Source organism: Gallus gallus, chromosome 3 (assembly GCF_016699485.2).
Source record: "Gallus gallus isolate bGalGal1 chromosome 3, bGalGal1.mat.broiler.GRCg7b, whole genome shotgun sequence".
Classification (NCBI taxonomy): domain Eukaryota; kingdom Metazoa; phylum Chordata; class Aves; order Galliformes; family Phasianidae; genus Gallus; species Gallus gallus.
Genome location: NC_052534.1, coordinates 63,301,051 through 63,320,834, shown reverse-complemented (window position 1 = coordinate 63,320,834; position 19,784 = coordinate 63,301,051). Strand labels below are relative to the sequence as shown.

The following is a 19,784-nucleotide window of genomic DNA, read 5'->3' as shown; positions in this document are numbered from 1 at the left end:
CTAGTGTCAAAAAGAAGAAGCCTACTGGCATTTAGGCTGATTTACAGTGAACTATGACAAGTATGCAGATTATGAGAGTTCCCTTTTATGTTTACATTTGTGCATTTTTCTTTGGCTATTTCTGATGATAGGCAGATTAGTGTGTCTACTTAATTCAATCTCATTGACAGAAATGCATTCATCTTGGAAAGACTTTCTGCAGCCCCAACTTCCTATTACAACAACAGACTGAGAGCACTGTGTTGGTAAATAGTTTCAAGGGGAAAATTGCAGCTAAAATTAGCCATGATGATATTACAGGCATCACTGAAAAAAAAAGCCCAGATGAAAAAAGTTTATAACATGAGACAGGTTCAATTAGATATTCAGTTCATTTAAGTAGTTCAGTTGGACAATTATAGAAAGCTACAATTCCATTACATAACCACGAAGCAATGTCCTCATGAAGTTCTATTTGTGCATCACTGTATCTGTCCAGGATCTCTAAATCTCTTTGCAGTCCACTTGTCAAGTCTATCCCTACTCTTGCATAGGATTCTCTCATTCTCTGGCTGTAACCTAGCATATGTTACCCATGTTACATAGTACAATTTGTCCATGCCCCAAACATTTGTCCATGCCTCAAACCATGTAGTTGCTTCAGGTTTTCTTCAGATCATATACCAAATGTGGTACAAACATAGATGGCCTGGACCAGAGGTTTCTGCTCATTTTATGTATATGTCACTTCATCCTCTGTGTACTTTCATTCTCATAGTAGATTTTATTCTCCCTCTGCTCATCTGCTTCTCTCTACTGAAGAGCGTGGCAAACTATAGCTTACAGTCAAGCAAAGGGGTTCCCTCAAACTCAAACATGTGCTGTTCTGTAAGATAATATCATCCACTAACTTTTTTTCCCCCGTGTGCTGCAGTTTAACCCAGCAAGCCTCTGAACACCACACAGTTTTTTTGCTCACATCCCCCACTTCCCAGTAAGATGGGGGAGAGAACCAGAGGGGAAATAAAGGCAGAACACATATGTTGAGATAAAAATAATATTTAGTAAGTCAGTGAAGGAAGAGAAAAAAACAGTAATTATAATGATATATAGATATGTATTTATATATAAAACAAGGGATGCACAAAGCAATTGCTCACCACCCACCAACCAACCAGTCCTCAACAACAGCTGCCCGCCCCAGCCAACTCCCCTCAGTTTTATATTTCTTTCACATGATGTCATACGGTATGGAATATCCCTTTGGCCAGTTTAGGTCAGCAATCCTGGTTCTGCCCCCTCCCAGCTCCTTGTGCTCCTCAGTCCCCTTCCTGGCAGGACAGTACGAGAAGCTGAAAAGCTGAAATGTCCTTGGCTCTGTATAGCACTGCTCAGCAACAGCTAAAACATTGGTGGGCTATCAACATTGTTTTTGTCCTAAAGCCAAAACAGCATCACACCAGACACCATGAAGAAAATCAAGTGTGTCACAGCTGAAACCAAGGGGTATGGCGAAAGCTGGTAATCTTCTCCTTACCGCAATTTAAAATATATTTTTATATATCTATAAAGTTGGAGTTTACCTGTGTACTAGCTTGGCTGGGTATAAGCAAGACATCTGTTGACTTGAAAAGTGATTGCATCAGGAAGAAATATGAATTTTTCCATTGCAAGTCTGTGTAAAATATTCATAAAGTCCTTTCTTGAAATTAAATAATACTCAGCCTCACAGCACTAACCACTGTTGTGACATTCCTAAGGAAGCTGAAAGACAGTTCAAAAGGCAGCCTACCCTTGCACTGACAGAAAGGTCAAATTCAGTGCAGCTTTCTCCAGAAAATACAACGTTCCAAGATGACCTACTAAACTGCATGGTCACCAGTGTTCCTAGACACCAGTAAGGGCTTACAGGATGAGCAGATGCAAGACAGTCACAAGGAAGCACCCCAGCAGAGCTTCCCTGTTTCCAGCCCTCTCCCATTCGTACTGAGATGACATGGGTTCCTCCTTTGGCTCCGGACAACAGTTGGATATGAAACATGCCAGCAGCCCCAGAGTAAGCTACCCTTCGACACAGTTTCCACCCAGGGATGTTTCCAGCCCCTGAAGATCCACATCACCAAGCAGGAACTAGAAGTTTTCCAGGCAGTAAGCCAAGAAAAGGAGAGATGGGAAGTCCTCACCTAAATTTGAGATGCTGGATGTAAATTTCAGCCCAAGGAAGAGTATGGGAGTCCCCAGGGACACAAATGGCAATCACTCATTCACTTATCATTCAGACAGACTGCTTAAAAGCACAAGGGAAAGCCTGAGCCTTTGTGGCCACATACAACCAGTGCTCACAGATCACCCAATGACACCAAAGCCTTTGCTGGTGGCCCCACACCCTTTATCTCAGTCATTCATTCATGAGTAAGATGTTTGCAAATGTTCTTTCTGAAGAAGGGTTTTACCCATTTAACAGAAAGATGCTCCTACTATCTACAGCCGTTAAAATCATAGAATCATAGGATCGCTAAGGTTGGAAAAGACCCACAGGATCATCCAGTCCAACCATTCATTCGCCCTTCACCAATGGTTCTCTCTAAATCATGTCCCTCAACACAATGTCCAAATGCTCTTTGAACACCACCAGGGTCGGTGAGTCCACAACCTATCTGGGCAGCCCATTGCAGTGCATGACCACCCTTTTAGAGAAGCAGTATTTCCTAACGTCCAGCCTGAACCACCCCTGGCGCATCTTGAAGCCATTCCCTGTAATCCTACCAATAGTAACACGAGAGAAGACGCCGACACCCAGCTCACAAAAACCTTCCTTCAGGTAGTTACAGAGCGCCCAAGCTAGATTGGCAGCCTGCCCACAAGTTGCCAGGCAAAGCACTTTTGCCGGCTTCAAAAAGCCACCGGAAGAGCCTTTCATCGGCGCTTCTTGCTTCAGATGCCTTCCCCAGTGCAGCCTCACCTGCTCCAAAGCTCTTCTTCACAGAGAGAGCTTGCTCCTATTGCTAAGAGTCAAGAAATAAGGATAGCAACTCTCTGAAGACTAGCGTGACTTTTATTAAGTTATCTTCTTAACAATCTGAAAGACCTCAGGCTGAAACAGTACGATGCAAATGATGGTCTTAGGGCTGAGATTCAGTTCTCTGTTGGTACGTCAGCAACAAATCCATAACAATGACAGCAGCGTTTAGGTGCTGGCAGGTTTCGGTTCTGCTGTCCCCTCTTCTGCAGGCTTGAAGCTGGCCCTGGTGTTGGTCCTGCAGCTGCTCCAGCTTCCATCCAGACTCTGGGAAGAGCTGGGGAGGCTATGCAATACTCAGAAGGCCTCTTGGCCTTGCTCTTCCACCAGCATTTCCCCTCCTCTGTTGGAAAGATGGTCTCCTGCACGATCATCCCTTCCGCTGGTGGCTGCGTGCAGGAAGAGGTTACAGGAGGCCGCTCTTCAGTTCTTAGTCTTGGGCCGTTTGAGGGACACCAGGAGCTGCCGGTACAGCCTTTCCATAGTGAGCGCGTCCGATTTCTCTGCGCCTCTCTTGTCACTGACGCCAGAGGTGGAGGGCTGGCAGGTTTCAGTTTTGCCGTCTGCCTTGTTCTCCAGGCTCAAAGCCAGTCCACGTGATGGCCTTGCCGCAGCTCCTGCTTGCTTGGGCCCTCTGGGAGGTGCTGGGGGGCGCATAGGCCAAATAGGCCTCCTGGTCTTGTATTCCCACCAGCGTTTTCTCTCCTCGGTTTGAACGAGGCCCTCCTGAAAGACCATCCCTTTCACTGGTGGCTTTGTGCACTTGAAGATCTCAGGTGGCAGGTCTTGAACTCCACTGCCTAGCCTTGAACGCTGACCGAGCGTCCGGGGGGTCCCACGTGCCACCAGAACCTGCGGGCGCTGGTCCTGCCTGGGAAGCCTGCCGGGTTTCCCCGCAGAGCTGACGGTACCAGTGGCAGAGTCCACGTGGAGAGAGGGGCGCAGACTGCGCTGCAACAAAGGCCGGGTCTTTCCAGGCTGCATGAGACGGGGCAGGATGGGACTGCCCTGCCACGGTGATGCTTGCTGCTGGGAGCAACCTGGCCTGCACAGGGGGCTCCCGCGCCTGCCTGCCCGCCTCTCAGCACCTGTAAAACAGGGAGCGGGCCTGAGCCACAGAAGGTTACGGGGCACCGGCGATCTTCCGGGCCCACCTGGCCTGGCTGCTACATGACAGAGGCTGGCATGAAGCTTGGCTTCTCCCAGAGGGCCGGCCCTGCCTGGCAATGTGCCAGGCTGACTCTCAGGGGACTCACCTGACTTCGATGCTTCCACCCACTGCCACCATCTCCACCATTGCCGGCGCCGCTCAGAACCCTACGGGCACACAAATGCGGCACAGTGACAGGACGTGCGAGGCAGCCCAAATTCCCCCGCCCCCCTACCCAAAGCCCCGAGTCACCTAGCCTCAAGTGACTCCCATCCTCAAATTTCCCTACCTGTCGGCACCAGGAAGTGGTGAGCAGAGACAGCCCAGCCACCAGGAGCAGGAGGCTGGGGATAAGGAGAACGCTGTCGACAACCATCGCTCAAAGCCGGTCACGACCGCACTGGGAGGGACAAAGTGCTGGCCGCTGGCTTACATGGGCAGAGCCATGACATCATAGTCCGGCGGGTGGGGAGAACTCTGTGAGGTCACAGCCCATATGGAAGCAGGCTGGCAGTAGCCCCCGGCATGGGGATGGGAGGAGTTACGGACATAACTTGAGTATCATCAAAAAATACATCACATTGGAGCTTTGGCAACAAGTGAACACATGTACCACTTTGGGGACCATCCCTGAGATGCGCTGCTGCCATCCTTACCTCACGTGCCTGAGCTGGGCACGAGTTAGGATGGGAAAACGGTTTTTGTTTGCTATTAGTTCTCACTACCCCAGTTCTTTTTTCATGGGTAATTAAACGAATCTTCTTCAAACTGAAACCGCTTTGTGCAGCACTGTACCTGGTGTGTGACCTCCCTCTCCTTAGCTGACTTCTTCCACCATATCATTCACCCCACCATAGCGAGGAGGGTAAGCAATAGAGCAGGTTGCGGGTGGGGGGGGGAAGCAGTCAAGGTCAGTGCCCCCACAGCTTCAGGATTCTGATAAGCTAGCATTCCAGGCACTGGTATAGTTGCTCCTTTCTGAGCAATGCAGACCTAGGCTCCTCAGGACAGCCTCCAGCAGTATGGACAGAGACAAAGGCGGCATTTAGTAACTCCGCCTTCTCTGTAGCTTCTCTTACCAGGGCACCCACCTCATTCATCAGTGGGCCTACATCGCCTCCAGTGTTAGTTTTGCCTGCAGTGTAGTTGAAGAAGCCCTTTCCGTTGTCCTTGACCGCTCTTGCCACGTTAAACTCTAAGGAGGCCTTAACCTTCCTAGTTCATAGAACCCTGGAATCACCAAGGTTGGAAAAGACCCACAGGATCACCCAGACCAACCGTCCACCCTTCCATCACCAATGGTTCTCACTAAGCCATGTCCCTCAACACAACTTCCAAACATTCCGTGAACACCTCCAGGGTCGGTGAGTCCTCCACCTCCCTGGGCAGCCCATTCCAGTGCCTGACCACCCTTTCAGGGAAGCGGTATTTCCCAACATCCAGCCTGAACCTCCCCTGGCGCAGCTTGAAGCCGTTCCCTCTAGTCCTGTATCTGGTTACACGAGAGAAGAGGCCGACCCCCAGCTCACTACAACCTCCCTTCAGGTAGTTACAGAGAGCAAGAAGGTCTCCCCTGAGCCTCCTCTTCTCCAGACTGAACGATCCCAGCTCCCTCAGCCGCTCCCCGTAGGCCTGTGCTCCAGACCCCTCACCAGCTTTGTTGCCCTTCTTTGAACACGCTCCAGGGCCTCAACGTCTTACTTGCAGTGAGGGGCCCAAAACCGGACACAGTACTCGAGGTGCGGCCTCACCAGGGCTGAGTACAGGGGGACAATTACTTCTCTGTTCCCGCTGGCAACACTGCATCTGATGCAAGCCAGGATGCCCTTGGCCTTCTTGGCCACCTGGGCACACTGCTGGCCCGTGTTCGGTCAAGCATCAACCAATACCCCCAGGTCCATTTCCTCTACGCAGTCTTCCAGCCACACTGCCCCAGGCCTGTAGCATTGGCCACAACAACCGCAGGCAAAGTGCAGGACCCGGCAAGTCTTATATTCCTCCCAGGTGGCCAGCCCCACCTTCCATGACCTGTAGGCTCTCCTCTTCCACTTGAGTCTGCCCAGCAGTTCCCTGTTTAACCGTGCAGGTCTCCTGGTTCCCTTTCTTGACTTCCTACCTGTTTGGGATGCTCTGATCGTGAGCTCAGAGGAGGCAGTCCTTGAATGCTAACCAACTATCTTGGGCCCCTTTACCTTCAAGTACCCTGTCCCATGGGATTTCCCCTAGCAATTGATAGAAAAGGACCGAGTTGGCCCTGCTGAAGTCCGGGCTTGCGATTCTGCTTGTTTTTCTCATCCTGCCACACGAGATCCTGAACTCCATCATCTCGTCACTGCAACCAAGGCTGCCCTCAACCTTCACCACTTCAACCGGACCCTCCTTGTTACTGAGAACAAGATCCAGCAGTGCTCCTCACCTACTTGCCTCATCCACCATTTGCAAGTTATCGTCAGTGCACTGGAGGAACCTCTTGGACGGCTTGCGGATGGCTGGCTGAGTAGACCTTCCGGCAAATATCAGAGTAGTCAAAATTGCCCAAGATAACCAGGGCCAGTCACTGCGAGGCTGCTATCAGCTGCCTGTAGAAGGCCTCGTCGGCTTCCCAGGGACCTGTAACAGACAACCACAACAGCGCCACGCGTGCCAGCCTGCCCCTTAGTTCCCACCCACAAACTCTCAACCCGCTCCTCCTCCACCCCTGGACAGTACTCTACACGTTCTAGTCGCTCTCTCACATGAAGAGCAACGCCACCACCTCACCTTGCTGGCCTGTCTTTCCTGAGAAGGACATAGCCATCCACGTCCACATCCCGGTCATGTGATCTGTCCCACCAGGTCTCCGTAATTGCCCCCAGATCTTTACCTCCTGCCTGAACACGGATTTCTAACTCCTCCTGCTTACTCCCCATGCTGCGTGCATTGGTGTACAGGCATTTCAGGGAGCAAGCTGAGCACACCCATTTCACCCTAGGGGGGTGGGAGGCCACCCGGCCTTCATCAGTACTTGAGCGCTGCCGCACCAGTGCAAGTCCAGCTACAACCCCATCCCCCTTCAAATCTACTGTAAAGCTCTCGGAATGAGCCCTGCTAATTCCTCTCCCAGAACCCTTTTGCCACTGTGAGATAAACGCTTCCCATGCATTACGCTCAGGTCTGGAGTCTTTCTTACAAGACCAGCCGCTAGCAAAGAACCCAAGGTCCTGCCTGTAGCACCAGTCTCATAGCCAGGCATCTGTGTATTGGCAGCGGCTCAACGCCCTGCCGGACAGGCTGCAGCCAGCAAGGTGCACACACCAGCACCGGGTGCTCACCCTGCGTGCTCTGTGGGTGGCAGCTAGCTGCTGCCCTCCCTGAGGCTACTTACGGCCCGCTAGCCTGGTCCAGGATGGGCAGTGTCGGCTGCGCCCAAGCTAGATCGGCAGCCCGCCCACAAGCTGCCAGCCCCCCGGCACAGGCAAAGCACTTTTGCCGGCTTCAAAAAGCCACCGGAAGAGCCTTTCATCGGCGCTTCTTGCTTCAGATGCCTTCCCCAGTGTAGCCTCACCTGCTCCAAAGCTCTTCTTCACAGAGAGAGCTTGCTCCTATTGCTAAGAGTCAAGAAATAAGGATAGCAACTCTCTGAAGACTAGCGTGACTTTTATTAAGTTATCTTCTTAACAATCTGAAAGACCTCAGGCTGAAACAGTACGATGCAAATGATGGTCTTAGGGCTGAGATTCAGTTCTCTGTTGGTACGTCAGCAACAAATCCATAACAATGACAGCAGCGTTTAGGTGCTGGCAGGTTTCGGTTCTGCTGTCCCCTCTTCTGCAGGCTTGAAGCTGGCCCTGGTGTTGGTCCTGCAGCTGCTCCAGCTTCCATCCAGACTCTGGGAAGAGCTGGGGAGGCTATGCAATACTCAGAAGGCCTCTTGGCCTTGCTCTTCCACCAGCATTTCCCCTCCTCTGTTGGAAAGATGGTCTCCTGCACGATCATCCCTTCCGCTGGTGGCTGCGTGCAGGAAGAGGTTACAGGAGGCCGCTCTTCAGTTCTTAGTCTTGGGCCGTTTGAGGGACACCAGGAGCTGCCGGTACAGCCTTTCCATAGTGAGCGCGTCCGATTTCTCTGCGCCTCTCTTGTCACTGACGCCAGAGGTGGAGGGCTGGCAGGTTTCAGTTTTGCCGTCTGCCTTGTTCTCCAGGCTCAAAGCCGGTCCACGTGATGGCCTTGCCGCAGCTCCTGCTTGCTTGGGCCCTCTGGGAGGTGCTGGGGGGCGCATAGGCCAAATAGGCCTCCTGGTCTTGTATTCCCACCAGCGTTTTCTCTCCTCGGTTTGAACGAGGCCCTCCTGAAAGACCATCCCTTTCACTGGTGGCTTTGTGCACTTGAAGATCTCAGGTGGCAGGTCTTGAACTCCACTGCCTAGCCTTGAACGCTGACCGAGCGTCCGGGAGGTCCCACGTGCCACCAGAACCTGCGGGCGCTGGTCCTGCCTGGGAAGCCTGCCGGGTTTCCCCGCAGAGCTGACGGTACCAGTGGCAGAGTCCACGTGGAGAGAGGGGCGCAGACTGCGCTGCAACAAAGGCCGGGTCTTTCCAGGCTGCATGAGACGGGGCAGGATGGGACTGCCCTGCCACGGTGATGCTTGCTGCTGGGAGCAACCTGGCCTGCACAGGGGGCTCCCGCGCCTGCCTGCCCGCCTCTCAGCACCTGTAAAACAGGGAGCGGGCCTGAGCCACAGAAGGTTACGGGGCACCGGCGATCTTCCGGGCCCACCTGGCCTGGCTGCTACATGACAGAGGCTGGCATGAAGCTTGGCTTCTCCCAGAGGGCCGGCCCTGCCTGGCAATGTGCCAGGCTGACTCTCAGGGGACTCACCTGACTTCGATGCTTCCACCCACTGCCACCATCTCCACCATTGCCGGCGCCGCTCAGAACCCTACGGGCACACAAATGCGGCACAGTGACAGGACGTGCGAGGCAGCCCAAATTCCCCCGCCCCCCTACCCAAAGCCCCGAGTCACCTAGCCTCAAGTGACTCCCATCCTCAAATTTCCCTACCTGTCGGCACCAGGAAGTGGTGAGCAGAGACAGCCCAGCCACCAGGAGCAGGAGGCTGGGGATAAGGAGAACGCTGTCGACAACCATCGCTCAAAGCCGGTCACGACCGCACTGGGAGGGACAAAGTGCTGGCCGCTGGCTTACATGGGCAGAGCCATGACATCATAGTCCGGCGGGTGGGGAGAACTCTGTGAGGTCACAGCCCATATGGAAGCAGGCTGGCAGTAGCCCCCGGCATGGGGATGGGAGGAGTTACGGACATAACTTGAGTATCATCAAAAAATACATCACATTGGAGCTTTGGCAACAAGTGAACACATGTACCACTTTGGGGACCATCCCCGAGATGCGCTGCTGCCATCCTTACCTCACGTGCCTGAGCTGGGCACGAGTTAGGATGGGAAAACGGTTTTTGTTTGCTATTAGTTCTCACTACCCCAGTTCTTTTTTCATGGGTAATTAAACGAATCTTCTTCAAACTGAAACCGCTTTGTGCAGCACTGTACCTGGTGTGTGACCTCCCTCTCCTTAGCTGACTTCTTCCACCATATCATTCACCCCACCATAGCGAGGAGGGTAAGCAATAGAGCAGGTTGCGGGTGGGGGGGGGAAGCAGTCAAGGTCAGTGCCCCCACAGCTTCAGGATTCTGATAAGCTAGCATTCCAGGCACTGGTATAGTTGCTCCTTTCTGAGCAATGCAGACCTAGGCTCCTCAGGACAGCCTCCAGCAGTATGGACAGAGACAAAGGCGGCATTTAGTAACTCCGCCTTCTCTGTAGCTTCTCTTACCAGGGCACCCACCTCATTCATCAGTGGGCCTACATCGCCTCCAGTGTTAGTTTTGCCTGCAGTGTAGTTGAAGAAGCCCTTTCCGTTGTCCTTGACCGCTCTTGCCACGTTAAACTCTAAGGAGGCCTTAACCTTCCTAGTTCATAGAACCCTGGAATCACCAAGGTTGGAAAAGACCCACAGGATCACCCAGACCAACCGTCCACCCTTCCATCACCAATGGTTCTCACTAAGCCATGTCCCTCAACACAACTTCCAAACATTCCGTGAACACCTCCAGGGTCGGTGAGTCCTCCACCTCCCTGGGCAGCCCATTCCAGTGCCTGACCACCCTTTCAGGGAAGCGGTATTTCCCAACATCCAGCCTGAACCTCCCCTGGCGCAGCTTGAAGCCGTTCCCTCTAGTCCTGTATCTGGTTACACGAGAGAAGAGGCCGACCCCCAGCTCACTACAACCTCCCTTCAGGTAGTTACAGAGAGCAAGAAGGTCTCCCCTGAGCCTCCTCTTCTCCAGACTGAACGATCCCAGCTCCCTCAGCCGCTCCCCGTAGGCCTGTGCTCCAGACCCCTCACCAGCTTTGTTGCCCTTCTTTGAACACGCTCCAGGGCCTCAATGTCTTACTTGCAGTGAGGGGCCCAAAACCGGACACAGTACTCGAGGTGCGGCCTCACCAGGGCTGAGTACAGGGGGACAATTACTTCTCTGTTCCCGCTGGCAACACTGCATCTGATGCAAGCCAGGATGCCCTTGGCCTTCTTGGCCACCTGGGCACACTGCTGGCCCGTGTTCGGTCAAGCATCAACCAATACCCCCAGGTCCATTTCCTCTACGCAGTCTTCCAGCCACACTGCCCCAGGCCTGTAGCATTGGCCACAACAACCGCAGGCAAAGTGCAGGACCCGGCAAGTCTTATATTCCTCCCAGGTGGCCAGCCCCACCTTCCATGACCTGTAGGCTCTCCTCTTCCACTTGAGTCTGCCCAGCAGTTCCCTGTTTAACCGTGCAGGTCTCCTGGTTCCCTTTCTTGACTTCCTACCTGTTTGGGATGCTCTGATCGTGAGCTCAGAGGAGGCAGTCCTTGAATGCTAACCAACTATCTTGGGCCCCTTTACCTTCAAGTACCCTGTCCCATGGGATTTCCCCTAGCAATTGATAGAAAAGGACCGAGTTGGCCCTGCTGAAGTCCGGGCTTGCGATTCTGCTTGTTTTTCTCATCCTGCCACACGAGATCCTGAACTCCATCATCTCGTCACTGCAACCAAGGCTGCCCTCAACCTTCACCACTTCAACCGGACCCTCCTTGTTACTGAGAACAAGATCCAGCAGTGCTCCTCACCTACTTGCCTCATCCACCATTTGCAAGTTATCGTCAGTGCACTGGAGGAACCTCTTGGACGGCTTGCGGATGGCTGGCTGAGTAGACCTTCCGGCAAATATCAGAGTAGTCAAAATTGCCCAAGATAACCAGGGCCAGTCACTGCGAGGCTGCTATCAGCTGCCTGTAGAAGGCCTCGTCGGCTTCCCAGGGACCTGTAACAGACAACCACAACAGCGCCACGCGTGCCAGCCTGCCCCTTAGTTCCCACCCACAAACTCTCAACCCGCTCCTCCTCCACCCCTGGACAGTACTCTACACGTTCTAGTCGCTCTCTCACATGAAGAGCAACGCCACCACCTCACCTTGCTGGCCTGTCTTTCCTGAGAAGGACATAGCCATCCACGTCCACATCCCGGTCATGTGATCTGTCCCACCAGGTCTCCGTAATTGCCCCCAGATCTTTACCTCCTGCCTGAACACGGATTTCTAACTCCTCCTGCTTACTCCCCATGCTGCGTGCATTGGTGTACAGGCATTTCAGGGAGCAAGCTGAGCACACCCATTTCACCCTAGGGGGGTGGGAGGCCACCCGGCCTTCATCAGTACTTGAGCGCTGCCGCACCAGTGCAAGTCCAGCTACAACCCCATCCCCCTTCAAATCTACTGTAAAGCTCTCGGAATGAGCCCTGCTAATTCCTCTCCCAGAACCCTTTTGCCACTGTGAGATAAACGCTTCCCATGCATTACGCTCAGGTCTGGAGTCTTTCTTACAAGACCAGCCGCTAGCAAAGAACCCAAGGTCCTGCCTGTAGCACCAGTCTCATAGCCAGGCATCTGTGTATTGGCAGCGGCTCAACGCCCTGCCGGACAGGCTGCAGCCAGCAAGGTGCACACACCAGCACCGGGTGCTCACCCTGCGTGCTCTGTGGGTGGCAGCTAGCTGCTGCCCTCCCTGAGGCTACTTACGGCCCGCTAGCCTGGTCCAGGATGGGCAGTGTCGGCTGCGCCCAAGCTAGATCGGCAGCCCGCCCACAAGCTGCCAGCCCCCCGGCACAGGCAAAGCACTTTTGCCGGCTTCAAAAAGCCACCGGAAGAGCCTTTCATCGGCGCTTCTTGCTTCAGATGCCTTCCCCAGTGTAGCCTCACCTGCTCCAAAGCTCTTCTTCACAGAGAGAGCTTGCTCCTATTGCTAAGAGTCAAGAAATAAGGATAGCAACTCTCTGAAGACTAGCGTGACTTTTATTAAGTTATCTTCTTAACAATCTGAAAGACCTCAGGCTGAAACAGTACGATGCAAATGATGGTCTTAGGGCTGAGATTCAGTTCTCTGTTGGTACGTCAGCAACAAATCCATAACAATGACAGCAGCGTTTAGGTGCTGGCAGGTTTCGGTTCTGCTGTCCCCTCTTCTGCAGGCTTGAAGCTGGCCCTGGTGTTGGTCCTGCAGCTGCTCCAGCTTCCATCCAGACTCTGGGAAGAGCTGGGGAGGCTATGCAATACTCAGAAGGCCTCTTGGCCTTGCTCTTCCACCAGCATTTCCCCTCCTCTGTTGGAAAGATGGTCTCCTGCACGATCATCCCTTCCGCTGGTGGCTGCGTGCAGGAAGAGGTTACAGGAGGCCGCTCTTCAGTTCTTAGTCTTGGGCCGTTTGAGGGACACCAGGAGCTGCCGGTACAGCCTTTCCATAGTGAGCGCGTCCGATTTCTCTGCGCCTCTCTTGTCACTGACGCCAGAGGTGGAGGGCTGGCAGGTTTCAGTTTTGCCGTCTGCCTTGTTCTCCAGGCTCAAAGCCGGTCCACGTGATGGCCTTGCCGCAGCTCCTGCTTGCTTGGGCCCTCTGGGAGGTGCTGGGGGGCGCATAGGCCAAATAGGCCTCCTGGTCTTGTATTCCCACCAGCGTTTTCTCTCCTCGGTTTGAACGAGGCCCTCCTGAAAGACCATCCCTTTCACTGGTGGCTTTGTGCACTTGAAGATCTCAGGTGGCAGGTCTTGAACTCCACTGCCTAGCCTTGAACGCTGACCGAGCGTCCGGGGGGTCCCACGTGCCACCAGAACCTGCGGGCGCTGGTCCTGCCTGGGAAGCCTGCCGGGTTTCCCCGCAGAGCTGACGGTACCAGTGGCAGAGTCCACGTGGAGAGAGGGGCGCAGACTGCGCTGCAACAAAGGCCGGGTCTTTCCAGGCTGCATGAGACGGGGCAGGACTGGGACTGCCCTGCCACGGTGATGCTTGCTGCTGGGAGCAACCTGGCCTGCACAGGGGGCTCCCGCGCCTGCCTGCCCGCCTCTCAGCACCTGTAAAACAGGGAGCGGGCCTGAGCCACAGAAGGTTACGGGGCACCGGCGATCTTCCGGGCCCACCTGGCCTGGCTGCTACATGACAGAGGCTGGCATGAAGCTTGGCTTCTCCCAGAGGGCCGGCCCTGCCTGGCAATGTGCCAGGCTGACTCTCAGGGGACTCACCTGACTTCGATGCTTCCACCCACTGCCACCATCTCCACCATTGCCGGCGCCGCTCAGAACCCTACGGGCACACAAATGCGGCACAGTGACAGGACGTGCGAGGCAGCCCAAATTCCCCCGCCCCCCCTACCCAAAGCCCCGAGTCACCTAGCCTCAAGTGACTCCCATCCTCAAATTTCCCTACCTGTCGGCACCAGGAAGTGGTGAGCAGAGACAGCCCAGCCACCAGGAGCAGGAGGCTGGGGATAAGGAGAACGCTGTCGACAACCATCGCTCAAAGCCGGTCACGACCGCACTGGGAGGGACAAAGTGCTGGCCGCTGGCTTACATGGGCAGAGCCATGACATCATAGTCCGGCGGGTGGGGAGAACTCTGTGAGGTCACAGCCCATATGGAAGCAGGCTGGCAGTAGCCCCCGGCATGGGGATGGGAGGAGTTACGGACATAACTTGAGTATCATCAAAAAATACATCACATTGGAGCTTTGGCAACAAGTGAACACATGTACCACTTTGGGGACCATCCCTGAGATGCGCTGCTGCCATCCTTACCTCACGTGCCTGAGCTGGGCACGAGTTAGGATGGGAAAACGGTTTTTGTTTGCTATTAGTTCTCACTACCCCAGTTCTTTTTTCATGGGTAATTAAACGAATCTTCTTCAAACTGAAACCGCTTTGTGCAGCACTGTACCTGGTGTGTGACCTCCCTCTCCTTAGCTGACTTCTTCCACCATATCATTCACCCCACCATAGCGAGGAGGGTAAGCAATAGAGCAGGTTGCGGGTGGGGGGGGGAAGCAGTCAAGGTCAGTGCCCCCACAGCTTCAGGATTCTGATAAGCTAGCATTCCAGGCACTGGTATAGTTGCTCCTTTCTGAGCAATGCAGACCTAGGCTCCTCAGGACAGCCTCCAGCAGTATGGACAGAGACAAAGGCGGCATTTAGTAACTCCGCCTTCTCTGTAGCTTCTCTTACCAGGGCACCCACCTCATTCATCAGTGGGCCTACATCGCCTCCAGTGTTAGTTTTGCCTGCAGTGTAGTTGAAGAAGCCCTTTCCGTTGTCCTTGACCGCTCTTGCCACGTTAAACTCTAAGGAGGCCTTAACCTTCCTAGTTCATAGAACCCTGGAATCACCAAGGTTGGAAAAGACCCACAGGATCACCCAGACCAACCGTCCACCCTTCCATCACCAATGGTTCTCACTAAGCCATGTCCCTCAACACAACTTCCAAACATTCCGTGAACACCTCCAGGGTCGGTGAGTCCTCCACCTCCCTGGGCAGCCCATTCCAGTGCCTGACCACCCTTTCAGGGAAGCGGTATTTCCCAACATCCAGCCTGAACCTCCCCTGGCGCAGCTTGAAGCCGTTCCCTCTAGTCCTGTATCTGGTTACACGAGAGAAGAGGCCGACCCCCAGCTCACTACAACCTCCCTTCAGGTAGTTACAGAGAGCAAGAAGGTCTCCCCTGAGCCTCCTCTTCTCCAGACTGAACGATCCCAGCTCCCTCAGCCGCTCCCCGTAGGCCTGTGCTCCAGACCCCTCACCAGCTTTGTTGCCCTTCTTTGAACACGCTCCAGGGCCTCAACGTCTTACTTGCAGTGAGGGGCCCAAAACCGGACACAGTACTCGAGGTGCGGCCTCACCAGGGCTGAGTACAGGGGGACAATTACTTCTCTGTTCCCGCTGGCAACACTGCATCTGATGCAAGCCAGGATGCCCTTGGCCTTCTTGGCCACCTGGGCACACTGCTGGCCCGTGTTCGGTCAAGCATCAACCAATACCCCCAGGTCCATTTCCTCTACGCAGTCTTCCAGCCACACTGCCCCAGGCCTGTAGCATTGGCCACAACAACCGCAGGCAAAGTGCAGGACCCGGCAAGTCTTATATTCCTCCCAGGTGGCCAGCCCCACCTTCCATGACCTGTAGGCTCTCCTCTTCCACTTGAGTCTGCCCAGCAGTTCCCTGTTTAACCGTGCAGGTCTCCTGGTTCCCTTTCTTGACTTCCTACCTGTTTGGGATGCTCTGATCGTGAGCTCAGAGGAGGCAGTCCTTGAATGCTAACCAACTATCTTGGGCCCCTTTACCTTCAAGTACCCTGTCCCATGGGATTTCCCCTAGCAATTGATAGAAAAGGACCGAGTTGGCCCTGCTGAAGTCCGGGCTTGCGATTCTGCTTGTTTTTCTCATCCTGCCACACGAGATCCTGAACTCCATCATCTCGTCACTGCAACCAAGGCTGCCCTCAACCTTCACCACTTCAACCGGACCCTCCTTGTTACTGAGAACAAGATCCAGCAGTGCTCCTCACCTACTTGCCTCATCCACCATTTGCAAGTTATCGTCAGTGCACTGGAGGAACCTCTTGGACGGCTTGCGGATGGCTGGCTGAGTAGACCTTCCGGCAAATATCAGAGTAGTCAAAATTGCCCAAGATAACCAGGGCCAGTCACTGCGAGGCTGCTATCAGCTGCCTGTAGAAGGCCTCGTCGGCTTCCCAGGGACCTGTAACAGACAACCACAACAGCGCCACGCGTGCCAGCCTGCCCCTTAGTTCCCACCCACAAACTCTCAACCCGCTCCTCCTCCACCCCTGGACAGTACTCTACACGTTCTAGTCGCTCTCTCACATGAAGAGCAACGCCACCACCTCACCTTGCTGGCCTGTCTTTCCTGAGAAGGACATAGCCATCCACGTCCACATCCCGGTCATGTGATCTGTCCCACCAGGTCTCCGTAATTGCCCCCAGATCTTTACCTCCTGCCTGAACACGGATTTCTAACTCCTCCTGCTTACTCCCCACGCTGCGTGCATTGGTGTACAGGCATTTCAGGGAGCAAGCTGAGCACACCCATTTCACCCTAGGGGGGTGGGAGGCCACCCGGCCTTCATCAGTACTTGAGCGCTGCCGCACCAGTGCAAGTCCAGCTACAACCCCATCCCCCTTCAAATCTACTGTAAAGCTCTCGGAATGAGCCCTGCTAATTCCTCTCCCAGAACCCTTTTGCCACTGTGAGATAAACGCTTCCCATGCATTACGCTCAGGTCTGGAGTCTTTCTTACAAGACCAGCCGCTAGCAAAGAACCCAAGGTCCTGCCTGTAGCACCAGTCTCATAGCCAGGCATCTGTGTATTGGCAGCGGCTCAACGCCCTGCCGGACAGGCTGCAGCCAGCAAGGTGCACACACCAGCACCGGGTGCTCACCCTGCGTGCTCTGTGGGTGGCAGCTAGCTGCTGCCCTCCCTGAGGCTACTTACGGCCCGCTAGCCTGGTCCAGGATGGGCAGTGTCGGCTGCGCCCAAGCTAGATCGGCAGCCCGCCCACAAGCTGCCAGCCCCCCGGCACAGGCAAAGCACTTTTGCCGGCTTCAAAAAGCCACCGGAAGAGCCTTTCATCGGCGCTTCTTGCTTCAGATGCCTTCCCCAGTGTAGCCTCACCTGCTCCAAAGCTCTTCTTCACAGAGAGAGCTTGCTCCTATTGCTAAGAGTCAAGAAATAAGGATAGCAACTCTCTGAAGACTAGCGTGACTTTTATTAAGTTATCTTCTTAACAATCTGAAAGACCTCAGGCTGAAACAGTACGATGCAAATGATGGTCTTAGGGCTGAGATTCAGTTCTCTGTTGGTACGTCAGCAACAAATCCATAACAATGACAGCAGCGTTTAGGTGCTGGCAGGTTTCGGTTCTGCTGTCCCCTCTTCTGCAGGCTTGAAGCTGGCCCTGGTGTTGGTCCTGCAGCTGCTCCAGCTTCCATCCAGACTCTGGGAAGAGCTGGGGAGGCTATGCAATACTCAGAAGGCCTCTTGGCCTTGCTCTTCCACCAGCATTTCCCCTCCTCTGTTGGAAAGATGGTCTCCTGCACGATCATCCCTTCCGCTGGTGGCTGCGTGCAGGAAGAGGTTACAGGAGGCCGCTCTTCAGTTCTTAGTCTTGGGCCGTTTGAGGGACACCAGGAGCTGCCGGTACAGCCTTTCCATAGTGAGCGCGTCCGATTTCTCTGCGCCTCTCTTGTCACTGACGCCAGAGGTGGAGGGCTGGCAGGTTTCAGTTTTGCCGTCTGCCTTGTTCTCCAGGCTCAAAGCCGGTCCACGTGATGGCCTTGCCGCAGCTCCTGCTTGCTTGGGCCCTCTGGGAGGTGCTGGGGGGCGCATAGGCCAAATAGGCCTCCTGGTCTTGTATTCCCACCAGCGTTTTCTCTCCTCGGTTTGAACGAGGCCCTCCTGAAAGACCATCCCTTTCACTGGTGGCTTTGTGCACTTGAAGATCTCAGGTGGCAGGTCTTGAACTCCACTGCCTAGCCTTGAACGCTGACCGAGCGTCCGGGGGGTCCCACGTGCCACCAGAACCTGCGGGCGCTGGTCCTGCCTGGGAAGCCTGCCGGGTTTCCCCGCAGAGCTGACGGTACCAGTGGCAGAGTCCACGTGGAGAGAGGGGCGCAGACTGCGCTGCAACAAAGGCCGGGTCTTTCCAGGCTGCATGAGACGGGGCAGGATGGGACTGCCCTGCCACGGTGATGCTTGCTGCTGGGAGCAACCTGGCCTGCACAGGGGGCTCCCGCGCCTGCCTGCCCGCCTCTCAGCACCTGTAAAACAGGGAGCGGGCCTGAGCCACAGAAGGTTACGGGGCACCGGCGATCTTCCGGGCCCACCTGGCCTGGCTGCTACATGACAGAGGCTGGCATGAAGCTTGGCTTCTCCCAGAGGGCCGGCCCTGCCTGGCAATGTGCCAGGCTGACTCTCAGGGGACTCACCTGACTTCGATGCTTCCACCCACTGCCACCATCTCCACCATTGCCGGCGCCGCTCAGAACCCTACGGGCACACAAATGCGGCACAGTGACAGGACGTGCGAGGCAGCCCAAATTCCCCCGCCCCCCCTACCCAAAGCCCCGAGTCACCTAGCCTCAAGTGACTCCCATCCTCAAATTTCCCTACCTGTCGGCACCAGGAAGTGGTGAGCAGAGACAGCCCAGCCACCAGGAGCAGGAGGCTGGGGATAAGGAGAACGCTGTCGACAACCATCGCTCAAAGCCGGTCACGACCGCACTGGGAGGGACAAAGTGCTGGCCGCTGGCTTACATGGGCAGAGCCATGACATCATAGTCCGGCGGGTGGGGAGAACTCTGTGAGGTCACAGCCCATATGGAAGCAGGCTGGCAGTAGCCCCCGGCATGGGGATGGGAGGAGTTACGGACATAACTTGAGTATCATCAAAAAATACATCACATTGGAGCTTTGGCAACAAGTGAACACATGTACCACTTTGGGGACCATCCCTGAGATGCGCTGCTGCCATCCTTACCTCACGTGCCTGAGCTGGGCACGAGTTAGGATGGGAAAACGGTTTTTGTTTGCTATTAGTTCTCACTACCCCAGTTCTTTTTTCATGGGTAATTAAACGAATCTTCTTCAAACTGAAACCGCTTTGTGCAGCACTGTACCTGGTGTGTGACCTCCCTCTCCTTAGCTGACTTCTTCCACCATATCATTCACCCCACCATAGCGAGGAGGGTAAGCAATAGAGCAGGTTGCGGGTGGGGGGGGGAAGCAGTCAAGGTCAGTGCCCCCACAGCTTCAGGATTCTGATAAGCTAGCATTCCAGGCACTGGTATAGTTGCTCCTTTCTGAGCAATGCAGACCTAGGCTCCTCAGGACAGCCTCCAGCAGTATGGACAGAGACAAAGGCGGCATTTAGTAACTCCGCCTTCTCTGTAGCTTCTCTTACCAGGGCACCCACCTCATTCATCAGTGGGCCTACATCGCCTCCAGTGTTAGTTTTGCCTGCAGTGTAGTTGAAGAAGCCCTTTCCGTTGTCCTTGACCGCTCTTGCCACGTTAAACTCTAAGGAGGCCTTAACCTTCCTAGTTCATAGAACCCTGGAATCACCAAGGTTGGAAAAGACCCACAGGATCACCCAGACCAACCGTCCACCCTTCCATCACCAATGGTTCTCACTAAGCCATGTCCCTCAACACAACTTCCAAACATTCCGTGAACACCTCCAGGGTCGGTGAGTCCTCCACCTC

General features: G+C 54.6%; 3 protein-coding genes across 6 annotated transcripts; all 3 read right to left on the bottom strand.

Annotated features, from left to right (window-relative positions):
- Nucleotides 1-3,016: 3,016 nt before the first annotated feature.
- Nucleotides 3,017-5,474, bottom strand: LOC121110187. Of its 2 annotated transcripts, XM_040697537.1 has the most exons (3): nucleotides 4,438-5,474; nucleotides 4,255-4,315; nucleotides 3,017-4,086 (listed from the first exon to the last, which is right to left on the bottom strand). In XM_040697537.1, the coding sequence occupies exons 1-3, from the start codon at nucleotides 4,522-4,524 to the stop codon at nucleotides 3,422-3,424; spliced, it is 813 nt and encodes a 270-aa protein (XP_040553471.1). In that variant the 5' UTR covers nucleotides 4,525-5,474; the 3' UTR covers nucleotides 3,017-3,421. The 2 variants fall into 2 exon arrangements, with proteins under 2 accessions (XP_040553471.1, XP_040553470.1); XM_040697536.1 differs by having other exon boundaries at nucleotides 3,017-4,315.
- Nucleotides 5,475-7,767: 2,293 nt separating this feature from the next.
- LOC121110405 lies at nucleotides 7,768-9,522 on the bottom strand. Of its 2 annotated transcripts, XM_040697535.1 has the most exons (3): nucleotides 9,189-9,522; nucleotides 9,006-9,066; nucleotides 7,768-8,837 (listed from the first exon to the last, which is right to left on the bottom strand). In XM_040697535.1, exons 1-3 carry the CDS (start codon nucleotides 9,273-9,275, stop codon nucleotides 8,173-8,175), a joined length of 813 nt encoding a protein of 270 aa, XP_040553469.1. In that variant the 5' UTR covers nucleotides 9,276-9,522; the 3' UTR covers nucleotides 7,768-8,172. The 2 variants fall into 2 exon arrangements, with proteins under 2 accessions (XP_040553469.1, XP_040553468.1); XM_040697534.1 differs by having other exon boundaries at nucleotides 7,768-9,066.
- Nucleotides 9,523-17,271: 7,749 nt separating this feature from the next.
- Nucleotides 17,272-19,730, bottom strand: LOC121113155. Of its 2 annotated transcripts, XM_040697533.1 has the most exons (3): nucleotides 18,694-19,730; nucleotides 18,510-18,570; nucleotides 17,272-18,341 (listed from the first exon to the last, which is right to left on the bottom strand). In XM_040697533.1, exons 1-3 carry the CDS (start codon nucleotides 18,778-18,780, stop codon nucleotides 17,677-17,679), a joined length of 813 nt encoding a protein of 270 aa, XP_040553467.1. In that variant the 5' UTR covers nucleotides 18,781-19,730; the 3' UTR covers nucleotides 17,272-17,676. The 2 variants fall into 2 exon arrangements, with proteins under 2 accessions (XP_040553467.1, XP_040553466.1); XM_040697532.1 differs by having other exon boundaries at nucleotides 17,272-18,570.
- Between the last annotated feature and the right edge of the window lie 54 nt (nucleotides 19,731-19,784).

What these genes read in the sequence shown, in the direction of transcription:
- LOC121110405 (XM_040697534.1), bottom strand. Translation starts at nt 9,275, where the DNA reads ATGGTTGTCGACAGCGTTCTCCTTATCCCCAGCCTCCTGCTCCTGGTG. An exon ending in CCACTTCCTGGTGCCGACAG is followed by an intron (nt 9,067 to 9,188) that starts GTAGGGAAATTT and finishes GTGTGCCCGTAG; the next exon opens with GGTTCTGAGCGGCGCCGGCA.
- LOC121110187 (XM_040697536.1), bottom strand. Translation starts at nt 4,524, where the DNA reads ATGGTTGTCGACAGCGTTCTCCTTATCCCCAGCCTCCTGCTCCTGGTG. An exon ending in CCACTTCCTGGTGCCGACAG is followed by an intron (nt 4,316 to 4,437) that starts GTAGGGAAATTT and finishes GTGTGCCCGTAG; the next exon opens with GGTTCTGAGCGGCGCCGGCA.
- LOC121113155 (XM_040697532.1), bottom strand. Translation starts at nt 18,780, where the DNA reads ATGGTTGTCGACAGCGTTCTCCTTATCCCCAGCCTCCTGCTCCTGGTG. An exon ending in CCACTTCCTGGTGCCGACAG is followed by an intron (nt 18,571 to 18,693) that starts GTAGGGAAATTT and finishes GTGTGCCCGTAG; the next exon opens with GGTTCTGAGCGGCGCCGGCA.